The sequence below is a fragment of the Mixophyes fleayi genome, chromosome 8, assembly GCF_038048845.1.
Source record: "Mixophyes fleayi isolate aMixFle1 chromosome 8, aMixFle1.hap1, whole genome shotgun sequence".
NCBI lineage: Eukaryota > Metazoa > Chordata > Amphibia > Anura > Limnodynastidae > Mixophyes > Mixophyes fleayi.
Genome location: NC_134409.1, coordinates 9,315,181 through 9,333,125, shown reverse-complemented (window position 1 = coordinate 9,333,125; position 17,945 = coordinate 9,315,181). Strand labels below are relative to the sequence as shown.

Genomic DNA, 17,945 nt, shown 5'->3' with positions numbered 1-17,945 from the left:
AACACCCGCGTGTTCAGCGTGTACGGCGATTAAATTTCAAGCGGCGCTCCCTTGTAAAAGGAAACTTCCCTTTACAATGCAGCGCCGCTTGAAATTTAATTGCCGAACATGCTGAACACGCGGGTGTTGAGGAACCCGCATGCAGCGCCGCTTGAAATTTAATCGCAGAACACGCGGGTGTTGAAGAACCCGCATGTTCATACATTTACCCCCTGGTTTGAATTAGTTCTATATCAAATATATTTCCATTGTGTGTGTATGTATGTATATATATATATATATATATATATATAGATATATATATATATATATATATATATGTATATATATATATATATATATATATATATATATATAAATATATATTTGTATCGCTCATCTCAGTCACCTTCATGACAATATGTATTGGTAGCGGCTTCCCTGGAACAATTTACTTACTCTCCCTCCCATTTGGTACTGCAATATATAATACAAGACATCACAGTGTAGGTTTTTGTATAACAGTATACTACTGAGTATATGGCATGAGATCACAGCACCACTGGATCATCAGTGGGGAAGTAATTTGGGACCTACAGCCTAATAATGATAATGAATATTAATGAGAGAGTGATCCGCCCATGTACTGGCAGGAGCATGCTCCGTGTGCACCTGAGAAACTTCCTGTGACATCATCCGGCTGCCAGCTTTCAGTACATTGGCTCTGAATGATCACATGACGTCAATGTCACAGTAATCCTGCCCCTCACCAACAGCTAATTTGATAATGCCTAAGGCACATGCCATAGAGTGGGAAGAGCCATTTGCATCAAACAAACTTGGTCTCCTTACGTGAAACCACATTATTTCCTGTCTGTTACAAACAGAGAACTATTTGGCGTTTTTTTACATTTTCTGTCCCACATCAAAAAAATCTACAGCGCCTTTCAACCAGTCTAATAAAAGTCTTCAAATACACAGTAGTGCCACATGTAAGAAATGCACTTCAGATGTCCTCTCAATCCCATGATTCATTTACCCAAGAAATTAAGTAATATTGTAGGAATAAAACGGACGTTTACATGATTGATAGGGGCGGTGATCGTAAAGCGTTTGGGCTTTTAAACCACATTTCCCATTTTATACCGTGCTCACTTCCCGGTGTGTCTGCAAAGCTGGGCGCAGATTGATTTCCCAGGAGGAAGTGGCCACGCAGCTTGATACACTCCAGGTCTGCACTTTGTTCGGTTAGTAAATGACCCTTAGTGCTAGATTTACTAAGCTGCGGGTTTGAAAAAGTGGGGATGTTGCCTATAGCAACCAATCAGATTCTAGCTTTCATTTGTTTAGTGCTTTCTACAAAATGACAGCTAGAATCTGATTGGTTGCTATAGGCAACATCCCCACTTTTTCAAACCCGCAGCTTAGTAAATCTAGCCCTTAATGTTCTAGAGTGGAAAATAAAAAGCAGAAGAGCTGTACTAACATCCAGTGAGAAGTAGATGCCCAGTAATTCAAGACACTGACCAACAATGGAGACCCCAGTCTGATTCTCAGCTTTCTGATTATCTGATTGGTTATAGATTGTTCTATCTCCGCCCACTTTAAAATTGGTTACACATGGACGAGCAGGAAACGAGGAGTGATAACTAGGCAATCTGACCATCGGCAGAGAAGTAACAGTAAGAGGAGCTTGACGATGTTAGACCATCTGTTGAAGAATCCAACTCTCCGAAATTCTGGGCATAGGGCGGGCCTGGCGTATGTGAGCTGAAAGCCCAAGTGGGGCTTCACTGCACATGCACTGGAGCGTTTTACAATGCAGACAGATAATTGAGTGTTACACAGAGCTGTAACTTAAAATTTTAGCACCTGGGGAGAGAGAGAAAAATGCCGCACCCCCCTAGCCCTCTATTTTAACCAAATGAACCTAAAATATTCATAAACTGCGCCCCCCTTCAGTGTTGCGCCCTAGGCGGTTGCCCCTATCGCACAGCCCTAGTTACGGCTCTATAGTTACAAACACCTGAACAACCATAAAATACAGTAATAGTTGTAGTACATGAACAGATAAGATATATATCAATATATATATCATATATCAGCCTTGATCAGTCTGGGGCTAGTTAGGCCACTGGCAGACCGATCCTTTTTTTATATGCTTTTTCAGTGTTTTTGTAATAAAAAATGCATGCAAAGATGAACTCCATTACTATTAATGGTGTACTGGGCAAAAAACGGTGTTTTCTGCATTGCGTTTTTTAAAATCTGTTTTTTATCTCATTATTTACAGCAGAATCTGAAAAAATAAAGAAATGTGTTGTTCGTTTTGCTTTTTTTATTGTATTTTTTTTGTTTTATTGTGGCGACTATATAACAGACCTCTGATCCTGGAGCAGAGGTCATGTGACGGGGTAGAAGGAGGGGGACGCTATTGCGTCACTGTAGCCCCACCCCCCTGCTAAGAAATGCTAAAATTCACAGCATTTCAAAGCGGGATGGGGCTTGATGACACAAATTTACGTCATTAAGCCTCGCCTCCATCACGTCCAGGAGAATGCCTGCTCTCCCGGGACTCTGGGAGGATTCCCTGAAATTCGGGTGCCTTCCTGAAATTCCGGGAGTGTAGGTAAGTATGCTATTTAAACTAAATGACATCATGTTTCCAGGAGAAATCGTGTGATGTGTCGCAGGAGGAAAACACAAAAAAGGACAAAAAAGCAGCAAGAACCAAATAAAACAGAGAAATTATTAAACAATGTAACAAATACACAATTACCGCGGCCATAGGCTGATCTCTGGTTGCTATGGATTACAAAACCTTTATGGCATTTATTCCATGTAATAAACTAAACTTTTATGTTTAAAAAACCCTATCATTATATAAGGAGGAAAGCCGGTTTTAGTAATGATGGGTCACAAAACATTTAAACCCCAACATTCCGCTTGATTACGGCATCAATGAATAAAATAAATCTATCAGTGATTGTAAAAAACGATCAAAAGTCGATTGATTCGATTTTGGCCGGTTGGGGGGGATACTTATACTAGAACCAATTCCCTCTTTGCACAGACATAAATCGACCCTTTGTGGATGATTATAATAATATCACTTAAAAAAACCTTTTATATTATAGCTGGTGTCCAGCCATTGTTTTGTTAAGAGCAGAGAAGTTGGACAGGACTCAGGCAGAATAATCTGATAAAGCCGTTCATTAGTACTCGGTTCAGAACGTAATTGTGATTTCCTTACCATTTGGATGGAACGGGATGGTATTAAATATTATGCTTGGAGGCCGATAGTTATATTCTTCTGTGTACGTCATGTTAATTTGCAGAATAGCCCCTGGGCGAAATGAAAAACAAAAGAAAACATATTTTATTAGGGTGTTGCGGGATTTAGGTTGGGTCAGAAACATTTTTTTTACTTTTGTTGGCAGGTTTAGAAATTCATTCTCTTTCTAAAATAATAACCTCAGGATCGTATCCTACATTGTGTAAGTGTACTAAGGACAGTATGTTCTACCCCGCGGCCTTAGCTTTTCCTGACTTACGCAGATTAATTCTAAGGGGTCTATTTATCAATAGGTGAAAAGCCCTATGGGTTGTTTCTATTTGTAAAAAAATATTTCCGGCGGCAGCCTTTGCCGGAGCCTCCGGCGAAACTTCCAAAAAAACCCCCAAAAGGATGGTTGCGTCAACTTTATAATTATATATCGGATACAGAACGTAGATACAATCCTCAGATCGGGCTAATTTTGACATTCTTCAGAAAGTCATGCTCCATCCTAGTTCAGATAATATATACTTTCACACTTTGAGTACATTTGCACCGCTAGAAAACAATGGACCTGATTCATCTTCGTAGTGTAACTCACGTGATTCTGCACTTCACATGCTCAGAAATGGCTTTTACCCTAATGAGCACAATTTCATGCAATTTACGTCCGAATGCAAATGACATTTACGTCTGTCTATGACTTAAGGGGCAGGACAGAGTGTCTGTGAACATGCAGGAAATAATATTTAGGCAGAATGAACTTATACCCAGATTTATATCTAAACGCTTCTCGAGATCTGCTCAGATTTGAATATAAACTTTTATTTTTTAAGTTGCGTCAGGTCCAATAAGTTTGAAAAACCATTTTTCACACAAACCTTCCCATAGTGAGTCTTTCAGTCCTTGCACCGTGGCTATCCATTTTAGAAAGTTGTCAGCTGCTGGCATGACGGAGATTCCCTAAAATACAAGTATGTTACATGTTAGAGATGGCTTCGATGTAACATTACATGTAACAATGAACAACTGATTTCTCCCTCGTGTGCTGAGCGCAGCTGAACAAAATGCGTGTTGCTTCCGAATATCTGTGATTTTTCTAAGCCAAAATCTGCAAACCTAATGTGTAACTCCACAGTGGTAAAAAAATAAACCAATGTTATCTTGGCACATAACGCAGATCTCAGAAACTTTGGTAACGTTTCAAATCTAGCAGAATATACAACGAGGGCTGATTATAGAACTTAAGAGAAGGCGTTGCGCAAGGGTGGCCAACATGTGTTTTACAGATGCTGGCCGACTACTACCCTCATTATCCTTAGGATTTGTACAGACTCAGTTATCATCTTAACACAAAAAACGCCAATCATTGTACAATGAATGGTAGCTAAAGTTCACATTACAAGCTATGGTGCCTCTGGCATCTCCTGACCATTAATAAACATATACCTCACACATAAACATCCCACATCTAACACCAATCTCATCAGCAAACTTCTTGTCTCCCCCCGTACACCTAATACCTCCGGTCTCCTCCCGTACACCTGATACCTCCTGTCTCATGTCATGACCCTCAATATTTCCCCATTGTCTCTTGTTCCTCATGTGTAACCACCCTTGTCTTTTATGTACCCCTCTCTTAGTTTATGCCCCTTTTCTTTCATGTCCAGTTCCACTTTCCCTTTCTGGTTGCCACAAAAGCACTAGCGTGCTCTGTTCATTAAGTTTAGGATTTACTCTACTTCTACATTCTCACAAGAGTGAGTGTGGACATGTCATTGCTCCCAGTTTAGAAAGCCTACAATAGTTGCTAAAATGGCCATACTGGTGAGTCCACATTCACAACTAGGGGAGAGAAACAAGCATCCCTGTACCGGTATAGCAAATAGAGGTCATAGCTGGGCACCCAGGACCGCTACCGCTGCAAGACCACATCATCTGCTTTCAGTCCTCATCCCTCTCTATCACTAATCATTCTTCCAGTGCAGTCCTGCATTTTTAGGATGAGAAGGACAGTACAAAAGTTGAACTGTAGCAATGTCTATTGCTCATTTATGTTATTAGGGGGGACAAAAGTACAAAGAACCCCCTCCCCCCAATACTGTGTCTTTACAATAGCTGCTAAGATGTGTACAACAGACAAGTGGTCACAAATCCCCAGGGACGTTAACGAGGGCTGTGCGAAAGGGGGACCGCCCAGGGCGCAACACTGAAAAGGGGGCGCAGTTTATGAATATTTTAGGTTCATTTGATTAAAATTGAGGGCTAGGGGGGGAACGGCATTTTTTGTTTCCCGCCCAAGACGTTAAAATTTTTATTACGGCTCTGCAATGCCATTCATGTCAACAATCCCAATTAGAAGAATACGGACACCAGCAATGATATTTAATGGCCCAAAGGCCCAGACTTCTTCCATTTGAGCTTATTAATCACAGTGGGTCTTGGGAACAAACCGCAGGTTACTATACTAAAGACACTGAAGATAAAGAGCTCTCTTTAGTGCTGTTGTATGTTCTGCATCATGAATTATGTCAATTTACTTACGTATAGCTGAGCTTCCTGTAGCTCCTGGTATTCTCTCTCTAACAATAAGTAGGCTCTTGAATGCATGATAATCCGGGCTGTTCGGTCAGGGGATCCAGGTCTGCAATATAGTTACATGAATTGGTTATAGATCATCAGTTGTAGTCCTAAAACAATTACATTTTTACCTTGCCCACCTACTCAACCTATCCCTCTCCCCTGGAATCTTCCCCTCCTGTTTTAAACATGCTCTTGTCTCCCCCATACTCAAGAAACCATCCCTTGATCCAGCCTCTCTCTCTAATTACAGCCCTATTTCGCTTCTTCCTTTTGCCTCCAAACTCCTTGCACGGGTTGTCTACAACCGTCTCACCGCCTTTCTCTTTTCTCACTCACTCATTGACCCGCTCCAATCCGGTTTTTGCCCCCTCCACTCCACCGAAACTGCCCTCTCTAAGGTCACTAATGACCTTCTCCTCGCTAAATCCAAAAGACACTACTCCCTTCTTATCCTTCTTGACCTCTCTGCTGCCTTCGATACCGTTGACCACGCACTCCTCTTGCAAACTCTCAAATCTATAGACCTCTGTAACACCTCTCCTGGTTTTCCTCTTACCTCACCAACCGCTCCTTCTCAGTCTCTACACATGACTCTACATCCCCCCCTCTTTCCTTACCTGTTGGCGTTCCCCAAAGTTCCGTTCTTGGCCCCCTGCTTTTCTCCCTCTACACCTCCTCCCTAGGTGTTCTCATCCACTCCTTTGGCCCCCAGTACCACATCTATACTGATGATACCCAAATTTATCTTTCATCCCCTGACCTCTCCCCTTTCTTATTGTCTGGTGTCTCCTCCTGTCTCTCGACCATCTCATCTTGGATGTTCCAACGCTTCCTTAAACTCAATATTTCCAATACTGAACTTTTCGTCTTCCCCCCTTAATGGACTCTCCCACCTCCCCCCTCTCTATTTCTGTTAATAACACTACCCTCGTTTCTGTCCCTCCAGTCCGATGCCTCGGGGTCATCCTTGATTCCTCCCTCTCCTTCAAACCTCACATTCTGTCCCTCTCAAAATCCTGCTACTTCCACCTTCGGAATATATCCAAGATACGCCCCTTTCTCACCACAGAAGCCACGAAAACCCTTGTTCACTCGCTTGTTATCTCTCGCCTTGACTACTGTAACCTCCTTCTCTCTGGCCTACCTGATTCTCACCTTGACCCTCTTAGGTCTATCCTCAATGCTGCTGCAGCCTCATTTTTCTCTCCCACCGCTCTGTCTCTGCAGTTTCCCTTCAACGGTCACTACATTGGCTCCCCCTGGCCTACAGAATTAAATGTAAACTCCTCACTCTCACCTTTAAAGCTCTTAATCAATCTTCCCCTCCCTATATCTCCAATCTCATATCTACCTTCACTCCTACCCGCCCCCTCCGCTCTGCCTGTGACCGCCGCCTCTCTACGTCACTGATCACCTCTTCTCACTCCCGTCTCCAGGACTTTGCCCCCCTGCTCCCCAGCTGTGGAACGATCTTCCACGTTCCATCATGTTAGCATCTACTCTCAAAGGCTTCAAGTGTTTTAAACACTTAACCTGACATTGCCGCTTTAAATCAAAAGTGAGGTCGCAATGACGTCAAAGTCTAGTGACGGGCACGGTCAGCATCCTGCTGCGATCGGAGATCTACAGCGTTGGTATGGATGTAAGTCTGCTTATATTTAAATCGTTTTTTCACACATTCGGAGTGTAAGTGTAGGACTCCTCGGTGTCGGAATGGTGGTAATTGTGAAAACGATTACCACCAGTTCTAACGTGCATATGTGACTGTCATCACTACTAGACTAGCACTGTAGCTGGAGCAAGAGATACGGCATAAAAACAAAGTATCTTTGACATGCCCAGAGCTGGATTCAGACGTGGTTGTGTGCACTTCAGTTTGGCACGTCCTTACTGTAAATTCGCTACTGCAAAATGTCCCTTCTCCACCCAGTTCACTCCACGAAATCGTAGCCTGTAAAAAGAGTCCTTTGCGTACCAAGACGGAGCAGACAGGGCTGCGTTCACGGACGTATGTCCTGGTTCTGGACATGCACAGAGTGATCTTGTGTACTCTACGCTCACAATCTGCAGATATATGTCTTGATGAATCAGGCCCTATGAGTCTTTGTATGAGAGTGCCGGTTACGAGTGTATGTATGAGAGTGTCGACCGTCTATGAGAGTGCAGATTACGAGTGTATGTATGAGAGTGTCGCCTGTCTATGAGAGTGCAGATTACAAGTGTATCTATGAGAGTGCAGATTACGAGTGTATGTATGAGAGTGCCGGCTGTCTATGAGAGTGCAGATTACGAGTGTATGTATGAGAGTGTCGCCTGTCTATGAGAGTGCAGATTACAAGTGTATCTATGAGAGTGCAGATTACAAGTGTATCTATGAGAGTGCAGATTACGAGTGTATGTATGAGAGTGCCGGCTGTCTATGAGAGTACAGATTACGAGTCTATGTATGAGAGTGCAGATTACGAGTCTATTTATGAGAGTGCCGGCTCAGGGGCGCACGGAGGATTTGTCAGGGGGGGTTTCCTCCGCCCCCGGAAAAAAAATTAATTCTAGAGACCTGCCGAGCATGCGCGCCAGCGCCGTTTCGGCTGCACTGTAGTATACAGCAGCTGCGGCGCTGTCAAAGAAGCATCCGCGGCGGTGCTGTATACAATACAGCACCGCCGCGGACACTTCTTAGACAGCGCCGCGGCTGCTGTATACTACAGTGCCGACATGTATGGCACTTTTTAGCGGAGGGGGGGGGGGGTTTCTGGAGACCCAGAAACTAGGGATGTGCACCGGCCACTTTTGGTGTCTCGTGTTTTGTGTTTTGGATTCGGATTTGCTTGAGGTTTTGGGTTCGGATTTGTTTCGCAAAACACCTGACGAAAGGTTTTGGTTCGGATTTATTTTGAAAAAAACATAAAAAGTGCTAAAAACCAGTTTTGTGGTTTTTTTTCACTCCTACGCTATTATTAACTTCAATAACATTCAATAACAATCATTTCCACTAATTTCCAGTCTATTCTGAACACCTCACAATATTGTTTTTAGGCCAAAAGGTTGCACCGAGGTAGCTTGAGCACATAATGCCAAAAAAAGAGGTACAAGATGGAATTGTTCTGGGCCCTCCCTCCCACCCCTCGCGAGATTCGACGCGAGACTTGGACGACAGAGCCTCGTTTTCATTTTTTTGCCCGCCGGAAATATCCGAACAGTGCTCGGATCCCGTTCGGATCCGCACTGTTCGGGTGGGCTCGGATTAGCGGAATCCGAGCCCGCTCATCTCTACCAGAAACCCCCCCCTGCGTGCGCCACTGCGGCTGTCTATGAGAGTGCAGATTACAAGTCTATGTGTGAGAGTGCCGGCTGTCTATGAGAGTACAGATTACAAGTCTATGAGAGTGCCAGCTGTCTGTTACTGTACAGCTGAGGCCCTGGCTGAGAGCTCAGAGGATGTTGGACGCTTTCATGCTTGTTTTGTAAATTGTATTAGTCACTTATCATGCACTGCTGCCCTCACATATGGTAACATTCTGGATTACAAGTCTTAAACTAGAGGCAGATTTCTTCTACTGCACAGCCCAAAACAATCAGGATATAATAAAGAACCGTTTTTATAAAACAAATTAGTGCGGCTGCATCTTTATAATCAGCCAGAGACAAAGAAGAAACGTCGTACATGTCAAACCCGCAGTAATGAGGAGAGTGTCCTGCCATGTTCTGTACTTTCTACCACTTGGGTGTCTTATGTCTATTGCTGCATCCCATGTTCTTCACGTTCCTCCTTCTGAACTGCAAAATGTTAATCAACACCCAGAGGACTTCTCGCCTATTCTGCTCCCTCTCCTTTCCAGCTTTCCCTGCCTCCCAAATCTGCCCCGTCCCCTGATGACATCGCTGTCTCCCCCATTCTGCTCCATCCCCCTGATGACATCGCTGTGTCCCCCATTCTGCCCCGTCCCCCTGATGATATCGCTGTCTCCCCCATTCTGCCCCGTCCCCCTGATGACATCGCTGTCTCCCCCATTCTGCCCCGTTCCCCTGATGACATCGCTGTCTCCCCCATTCTGCCCCGTCCCCCGATGACATCGCTGTCTCCCCATACTGCCCCGTCCCCCAAAGACATCGCTGTCTCCCCCATTCTGCCCCGTCCCCCTGATGACATCGCTGTCTCCACATTCTGCTCCATCCCCCTGATGACATCGCTGTCTCCCCCATTCTGCCCCATTCCCCTCATGACATCGCTGTCTCCACATTCTGCTCCATCCCCCTGATGACATCGCTGTGTCACCCATTCTGCCCCGTCCCCTGATGACATCGCTGTCTCCCCCATTCTGCCCCGTCCCCTGATGACATCGCTGTCTCCCCCATTTTGCCCCGTCCACCTGATGACATTGCTGTCTCCCCCATTCTGCCCCGTCCCCTGATGACATCGCTGTCTCCACATTCTGCTCCATCCCCCTGATGACATCGCTGTCTCCCCCATTTTGCCCCGTCCACCTGATGACATTGCTGTCTCCCCCATTCTGCCCCGTCCCCTGATGACATCGCTGTCTCCACATTCTGCTCCATCCCCCTGATGACATCGCTGTCTCCCCCATTTTGCCCCGTCCACCTTATGACATTGCTGTCTCCCCCATTCTGCCCCGTCCCCTGATGACATCGCTGTCTCCCCCATTCTGCCCCGTCCCCCGATGACATCGCTGTCTCCACATTCTGCTCCATCCCCCTGATGACATCGCTGTGTCCCCCATTCTGCCCCGTTCCCCTGATGACATCGCTGTCTCCCCCATTCTGCCCCGTCCCCTGATGACATCGCTGTCTCCCCGATTCTGCCCCGTCCCCTGATGACATCGCTGTCTCCCCCATTTTGCCCCGTCCACCTGATGACATTGCTGTCTCCCCCATTCTGCCCCGTCCCCTGATGACATCGCTGTCTCCCCCATTCTGCTCTGTCCCCTGATGACATCGCTGTCTCCCCCATTCTGCCCCGTCCCCCTGATGACATCGCTGTCTCCCCCATTCTGTCCCGTCCCCCTGATGACATTGCTGTCTCCCCCATTCTGCTCCGTTCCCCTGATGACATCTCTGCCTCCTCCATTCTGCCCCGTCCCCCTGATGACATCGCTGTCTCCCCCATTCTGCCCCGTCCCCTGATGACATCGCTGTCTCCCCCATTCTGCCCCGTCCCCCGATGACATCGCTGTCTCCCCCATTCTGCCCCGTCCCCCTGATGACATCGCTGTCTCCCCCATTCTGCCCCGTCCCCCTGATGACATCGCTGTCTCCCCCATTCTGCCCCGTCCCCTGATGACATCGCTGTCTCCCCCATTCTGCCCCGTCCTCTGATGACATCGCTGTCTCCCCCATTCTGCCCCGTCCCCCTGATTACATCGCTGTCTCCCCCATTCTGCCCCGTCCCCTGATGACATCGCTGTCTCCCCCATTCTGCCCCGTCCCCCTGATGACATCGCTGTCTCCCCCATTCTGCCCCGTCCCCCTGATGACATCGCTGTCTCCCCCATTCTGCCCCGCCCCCTGATGACATCGCTGTCTCCCCCATTCTGCCCCGTCCCCCTGATGACATCGCTGTCTCCCCCATTCTGCCCCGTCCCCCTGATGACATCGCTGTCTCCCCCATTCTGCCCCGTTCCCCTGATGACATCTCTGCCTCCTCCATTCTGCCCCGTCCCCCTGATGACATCGCTGTCTCCCCCATTCTGCCCCGTCCCCCTGATGACATCGCTGTCTCCCCCATTCTGCCCCGCCCCCTGATGACATCGCTGTCTCCCCCATTCTGCCCCGTCCCCCTGATGACATCGCTGTCTCCCCCATTCTGCCCCGTCCCCCTGATGACATCGCTGTCTCCCCCATTCTGCCCCGTCCCCTGATGACATTGCTGTCTCCCCCATTCTGCCCCGTCCTCTGATGACATCGCTGTCTCCCCCATTCTGCCCCGTCCCCTGATGACATCGCTGTCTCCCCCATTCTGCCCCGTCCTCTGATGACATCGCTGTCTCCCCCATTCTGCCCCGTCCCCCTGATGACATCGCTGTCTCCCCCATTCTGCCCCGTCCCCTGATGACATTGCTGTCTCCCCCATTCTGCCCCGTCCCCTGATGACATCGCTGTCTCCCCCATTCTGCCCCATCCCCCTCATGACATTGCTGTCTCCCCCATTCTGCCCCATCCCCCTCATGACATCGCTGTCTCCCCCATTCTGCCCCGTTCCCCTGATGACATCGCTGTCCCCCCTTTTGATTCTAACATTTGTTAGTCCTTTATTTAATAATTTAGTATAAGCAGCCTCCATCTACATTTATATAGACCTATTCCAGACTATTTAATTAGTATATATATTTTTCTGCAGCTGACAAGGCCGGTAACACCCTCTCCCCATATATTATATCTACCAGAGCAGTTTTTTTCTTCCCCTCTATTGTTCTATATTATGAGGTTAGTAATGTCCCTTCTGTTCTTCTGGCTGCTCTCGTCTGTGTAGTTAGACAGTTGGGATAGTCTGTAGGCCTCGCTATGGCTTCCAACGTTAGCCAGGTGCAATCTCTCCTAGCAAGGTCTACCTTATTGGTTTTTTTTAAATCCCATTGTGATACAATAAACTAATTTCTAACAGCTTTAATAAAGTGCACACATGGTCTAAATCCAACATTATGTTGCAAGATATAAAAGAACATTCCTACACATTGGGAACTCTCCACCACATTTATCAGCAGTGCAGAAAGACAGTTTATCAGCAGAATATATAGAGCCTGTCAGCACAAGAACTATGTAAACGGACAGCGGTGAATCGTCACATCACTCATAGTCATAAATACAGAGCTTCTTATATTCATACCCTCAGCTCTTGTTAAACCAGTCATTATTTCCTGTCTCTCTGCGCTGCTCAGACTATCTCAGTGTATACTGTTTCCACTGCTATTTCATCACTTATTGATAGCAAATGTCAGTGTTATAAGTCATTCCTAAGAGAACATGACATCAGAGGTATGTCATATAACTTCACTCCTAATCAATCATCATCATTATCATCACCATTTATTTATATAGCGCCACTAATTCCGCAGCGCTGTACAGAGAACTCACATCAGTCCCTGCCCCAATGGAGCTTACAGTCTAAATTCCCTAACACACACACACACACACACACAGACACACACACACAGACTAGGGTCAATTTGTTAGCAGCCAATTAACCTACCAGTATGTTTTTGGAGTGTGGGAGGAAACCGGAGCACCCGGAGGAAACCCACGCAAACACGGGGAGAACATATAACTCCACACAGATAAGGCCATGGTCGGGAATTGAACTCATGACCCCAGCGCTGTAAGTCTATTGGCAACATCCCCACTTTTTCAAACCCGCAGCTTAGTAAATCTAGCCCTAGGTTACAGACGAGTGTTCCCCATGTTCATCAAGGCCTTTAAAATATCAAAAGGACTATAACTACTTGTTGTTTGCCCCCACTCTATAGCTACAGTAGCAGAGGCGATATATATTTCTAAGCTGCTTAAATGCTTTCTCAATCTGTCTCTCTCATCAAAGGAGATTGCATAGGCAGGTGAAAAATTAAATAACTAAAATGTAAGTATTTATAGAACACAGTAACATTTAATACACTTAGTTTGGTTGTACTATTGATTCTCAGGCTACCAATTATATATATCAGTAGTGAACACTGTAAAAGACAAAGGATGGCATTTTAATCATCAGTTAAGCTATTATACAGTAAGAACTAGCAAGTTAGACTTTTGCAGAGGAAACAATTTATATATTTTAATTTATTGTTATTTATATGTTTTGCTGTCTTCCGATTATACCTGCTTTTACGGGACAGATATGTGCACGTCAGGGGCAAACGCAGGATTTATAGAGGGGGGTTTCCACACTACGCCGCCAGTGGGCGTGACCAGCATGCATGGGGGCGTGGCTATAATATTAGACAGTGCTTGGCTGCTCTCCAACTCTTCCTATCCCCATAATATACATGAGCAAGCAGAGCCGTGTGAAGCGGTAGCAGGGTCCAGCCACCTCAATTATACAGTGCCCCAGGCTTCTAGGGGGGTTTTCAGGGCACTAAGAAACCCCCCCCCCCCTTGGTTTGTCTATGCTCGTCTAAACACCCTGGTTTTGCAGTAATGCGCCTTGATAGTCCTCCCAGTGCACTGCTGGTTGCAGGACTGCTCTCCAGTCTTGGGAGTTGGGTCCGTATTTAGAGAAGCAGCTACGTGCGCAGAGATCATTAGAGGGGACTGTGCACAACTGTAAAATTCACATTAAAGTCCAACCCCCTAAACCTTTACTACCACACATTAGAATCACATAAACATTTTACTTTTTACGCTCATACAGGGAGTGGCTGCGCAGGGGGCATTTTACCCACTGGGCCGGCCCATAGTGATCTAACTTGGGCTGGGTCACTGGGGCCACCTGCTTTTTTATTATTCCTTAAAAATGTTCCTAATAGGCTGCTGAGTCGAGTCTTGCCCCTACTGGGCTGTAATTTGCCAGCCAGCCCCTGTTCTCATATTTGGCTTCTATTAATCATGACAGTGTAGGGACGTGGCCCTGTCTTCAGCACAGGTGGCCACTGTGTGTATGTAAAGTGTTTTGTAAGGGGGCCCTGCTAATGTGCTTTTCCGCCAAAGAGCAATATGGAGGCCCCAAGTATAGGACGCGGCGCAATCTCTGCCAGTTCCCAGCTACTGCAAAGTCCTTGTGCGGAGTGGAAATGGCGGTGTGCCCCTCTGCCAGGCAGGGGCTGCCCTCTAGAGACGCGGCGTCTCCCCTACCACATTTTAATAATCTCGGTTCTCAAACTCAGTGTCGGACTGGGGCATGAAGGGCCCACCGGGGGACTGCAACACTAGGGGCCCACCAGAGGGTGTGTGGTCAGTCATAGAGGCGGGACCAGACACTAGAGGGGGAGTGGTCAGTCCACGAAGGACAGCTAGCACCTTAGTGTAGTATATAAAGAATGCAGTGTGTGTGTATAAAGAATACACAGTGTTGACCTGCCCCTTAGATTGGGCAGAACAGTCACCAAAAATCAGGATTGTCCCACTAGATCAGGGTTGGATAACCTGTGACACTATTGATAAAGACAGGAAGGACATGAAAAAAGGGGCACTCAGAATCTATAGATGATTAATTGGATAATTGAATAAAACATAACTTTTATTGTTACATGGAAAACATGTGTACTCCTCTTAATTCTGAAAGGCTTGCGAAATAATAAAATCCAAAAACATATAAAGTGAATTAACTCCCACTGATAATTAACTCTCAAAACCAAGCTAAGAATTGTTCCGTAGGAAACCTCTTAAGTCAACATAATTAGCAGACTAGATAACGTTAGGGATCTGCTTGTTGGATGCTATTCAAACACATAAGGAACGGAGAGGTTGCTTCTCAATAGTGGCTGAATTGAAAAGAAACTACTGTGGTTCCTTAATTTGCATAGCCTCTTGATGCAATGTGATAAACAGTCTGAATAACATTAACAGTCTGCCTGTCAGCTATCGTACGGAACGTATAGGGCATGGAGTCTGATCCTGATTAGTAATTAGGTTTAAAGATTCCCTAGACTAGGGCATCTTTAAACCTAATTATTAATCAGGATCAGTCTCCATGCCCTATACGTTCCGTACGATAGCTGACAGGCAGACTGTTAATGTTATTCGGACTGTTTATCACATTGCATCAAAAGGGGGCGGAGCTTAACCGCGGCCGGGCCTACCGGTCTATAGCCCGGCTGGCCGGCAGGCCAGTCCGAGGCTGCTCAAACTGACATCTAGTATCAGCTCTGTTGCCCAAAATAAGGCGCATCCATGAGCCCACACGGGGACGCCTCACCGCTGTCTCGAAAACTTTCGCTCCTGATTTAGAATATTTTAATTTATGCTGATAGGTTAATAAAACCACTGATTACATTACAATAAAGAGAGTCTTAGAAATGATCTCATACTTACATGTTGCCGAATGGATGACGTCCTGTTTGTAAAGTCTCAATGTCTACTATAAGAAAGAGTTTTCTTGTATTGTTCAACGTTTACTACACAGAAAAGCAAGGTAGGCAGTGGGGATTCTTTAACCTTTTCCATCGCAGCATCTTATCTAGGTTTTAGATACAAAGTTACCACAATATTTTAGAAATGTCTCTATTAGCTCAGGATAAGGGATATTTCTCTAGTCTGGGTGTTACTGTGTTTATCTGTGATGTTCTGTACAGTTCCTCGTACCCTGCACACACCTCGGTCATTCATGTTTTGTTAGAGGCTCCATTGTTTCCGTTTCTATAGCACCGAGGAGAGTTTACGTCCTACAGGGGCTGGAACACAAGAATTAACCTCTTTGTTTCTGTAAGCAGTGACTACAGCAACTCTGAGACCCACATTTGATGATGATATTAACTATTTTAATTTAAAAAAACAACATCTGACTACAGTTTATTAATGGGATAAACCTACAGGAGTTTAAGGACTAGATTTACTAAGAATTGAGTTTGGTGGCGATTTGAGGCTGCGATTTAAAATACATGGTGATGTGTGGTGGATTGAAAAAGCTAAACCACCGGCGGTTTGGTTAAAACCGCCATCAAAACCGCCATCCAAAAGACAGGACAGGAAAGGACACTTATTACCTGCTTTTGAATGGCTAGATACAGGCTGTTTGAGCTATTTTGCCTTAAGAGAAAGCACCATTGACATTTAAATTATTTAGGCAATCATTATTTATTGATTAGGGGGCAAAATTAATGTAATAATAACTTGTGGGGTCTTTTTTCCCCCCATTATATTAAAGGGATAAATTTATTTTATTTTTATATTATTCAGGCACTATGTAATCCCAAATTCTGCAACATAAATAATTATATCCACCATTAACAATCAGTTAATATTGTTATATATTCATATTTCGACCCATAATATAATGCTATAATAGTGTCCCATTAAAAAAATAAAATAAAAAAAAATCCCCCATAAGTTATTATAAAATAAATTTTTCCAGTTAATCAATAAATAATGATTGCCCAAATAATGCAAATGTCAATGGTGCTTTCTCTTATGTTCTGAATGACAAATAGCTCGAACTGCATGCGGTTTGTGCAATCGTGGCACTCACAACCACCTCTTTTACTTTTGCCATTTGGATGGCAGTTTTGTAGCGGTTTTGCAAACCCCGGCTTAGTAAATCCGGTGGTTTGTATGTTCATCATTGTTAAAATCGGGATAACAATTTGTAAGGTGGTTTTGAAAAATGTCAATTCTGGCCGTTTTAATGGCTGTTTGGGCTTTAGTAAATTCGGCGGTATTAAAAGCGCCTGAAAAATTGCCAAAAACCAGTGGCTTCACCAAACCGCCCTTTAGGAAATATAGCCCCTAGTGTGTAACGTACGTACTCCCTCTGCTGACAGTTCCTGGTTCAAGCAGTGAATGCCTATAATTTACTTGGCGTACTCCCACCTTGCTGCAGAATGCTTATGTCTGTATAGAAGTTTACAGGTGCAGCTCCTGTCTAGTAAATGGTCAGCATGGAGTCTTCGCATGTACTTTGTCTAAATTCCGGAACTAGCTCAAAGTGTAGGATCTGCCACTAGAGGATACATATCCTGTGCCAGGTCTAATATGCTGAGCCGTATCTGGTGCCAAGTATACAAAGCTAAACCAAATCTGGTGCCAAGACGCAATAAAACTATTATGCCCGTAGCCCTGTTTCCTTGTTTACTGCACTGATCTCAGGATGAGGGGTTGTTATCATTTTTAATGGAAGTTTAGAGGTCTCTTAATAATTACCAATTTTGCCCTCCTCCAAAAACTCAACCATGGATATTATTGTATATATATATATATATATATATATATTTACATTTGCTGCCTAATCAAGAAACGCAAAATATTAACCCAATCACAGCGTCCTACCCGGAAAGCTTCCTTTGAAAGTCCAGTTGTCAATCGTCATGAACCCAAGGATGACATTTGGAAATAATTCCATTTGTGCTGTCCAGTGAAAACACAGATGCTTTTGATAACTGAATATTTTATTCTGTTTGCTGAAAGTTTTAAGGTTTTCTGTACTTGATCGCTCGTGCTGTTTGATGTG

The 17,945-nt window shown here is 45.1% G+C and overlaps 2 protein-coding genes across 5 annotated transcripts in view; one reads left to right on the top strand and one right to left on the bottom strand.

The window, feature by feature from the left end:
- UBE2U (ubiquitin conjugating enzyme E2 U) overlaps nt 1–16,115 on the bottom strand; it is a 43,940-nt gene extending 27,825 nt beyond the window's left edge. The window contains exons 1-4 of the mRNA XM_075181819.1: nt 15,815–16,115; nt 5,801–5,900; nt 4,138–4,219; nt 3,233–3,325 (exon numbers count right to left, since the gene is read on the bottom strand). Coding sequence (XP_075037920.1) covers nt 3,233–3,325; nt 4,138–4,219; nt 5,801–5,866 — 241 coding nt within the window. The 5' untranslated portion in view covers nt 5,867–5,900; nt 15,815–16,115. The remainder of the gene's footprint in view (nt 1–3,232; nt 3,326–4,137; nt 4,220–5,800; nt 5,901–15,814) is intronic.
- Nucleotides 1–17,945, top strand: part of JAK1 (Janus kinase 1) — a 342,069-nt gene that overhangs the window by 241,175 nt on the left and 82,949 nt on the right. The window lies entirely within an intron of this gene.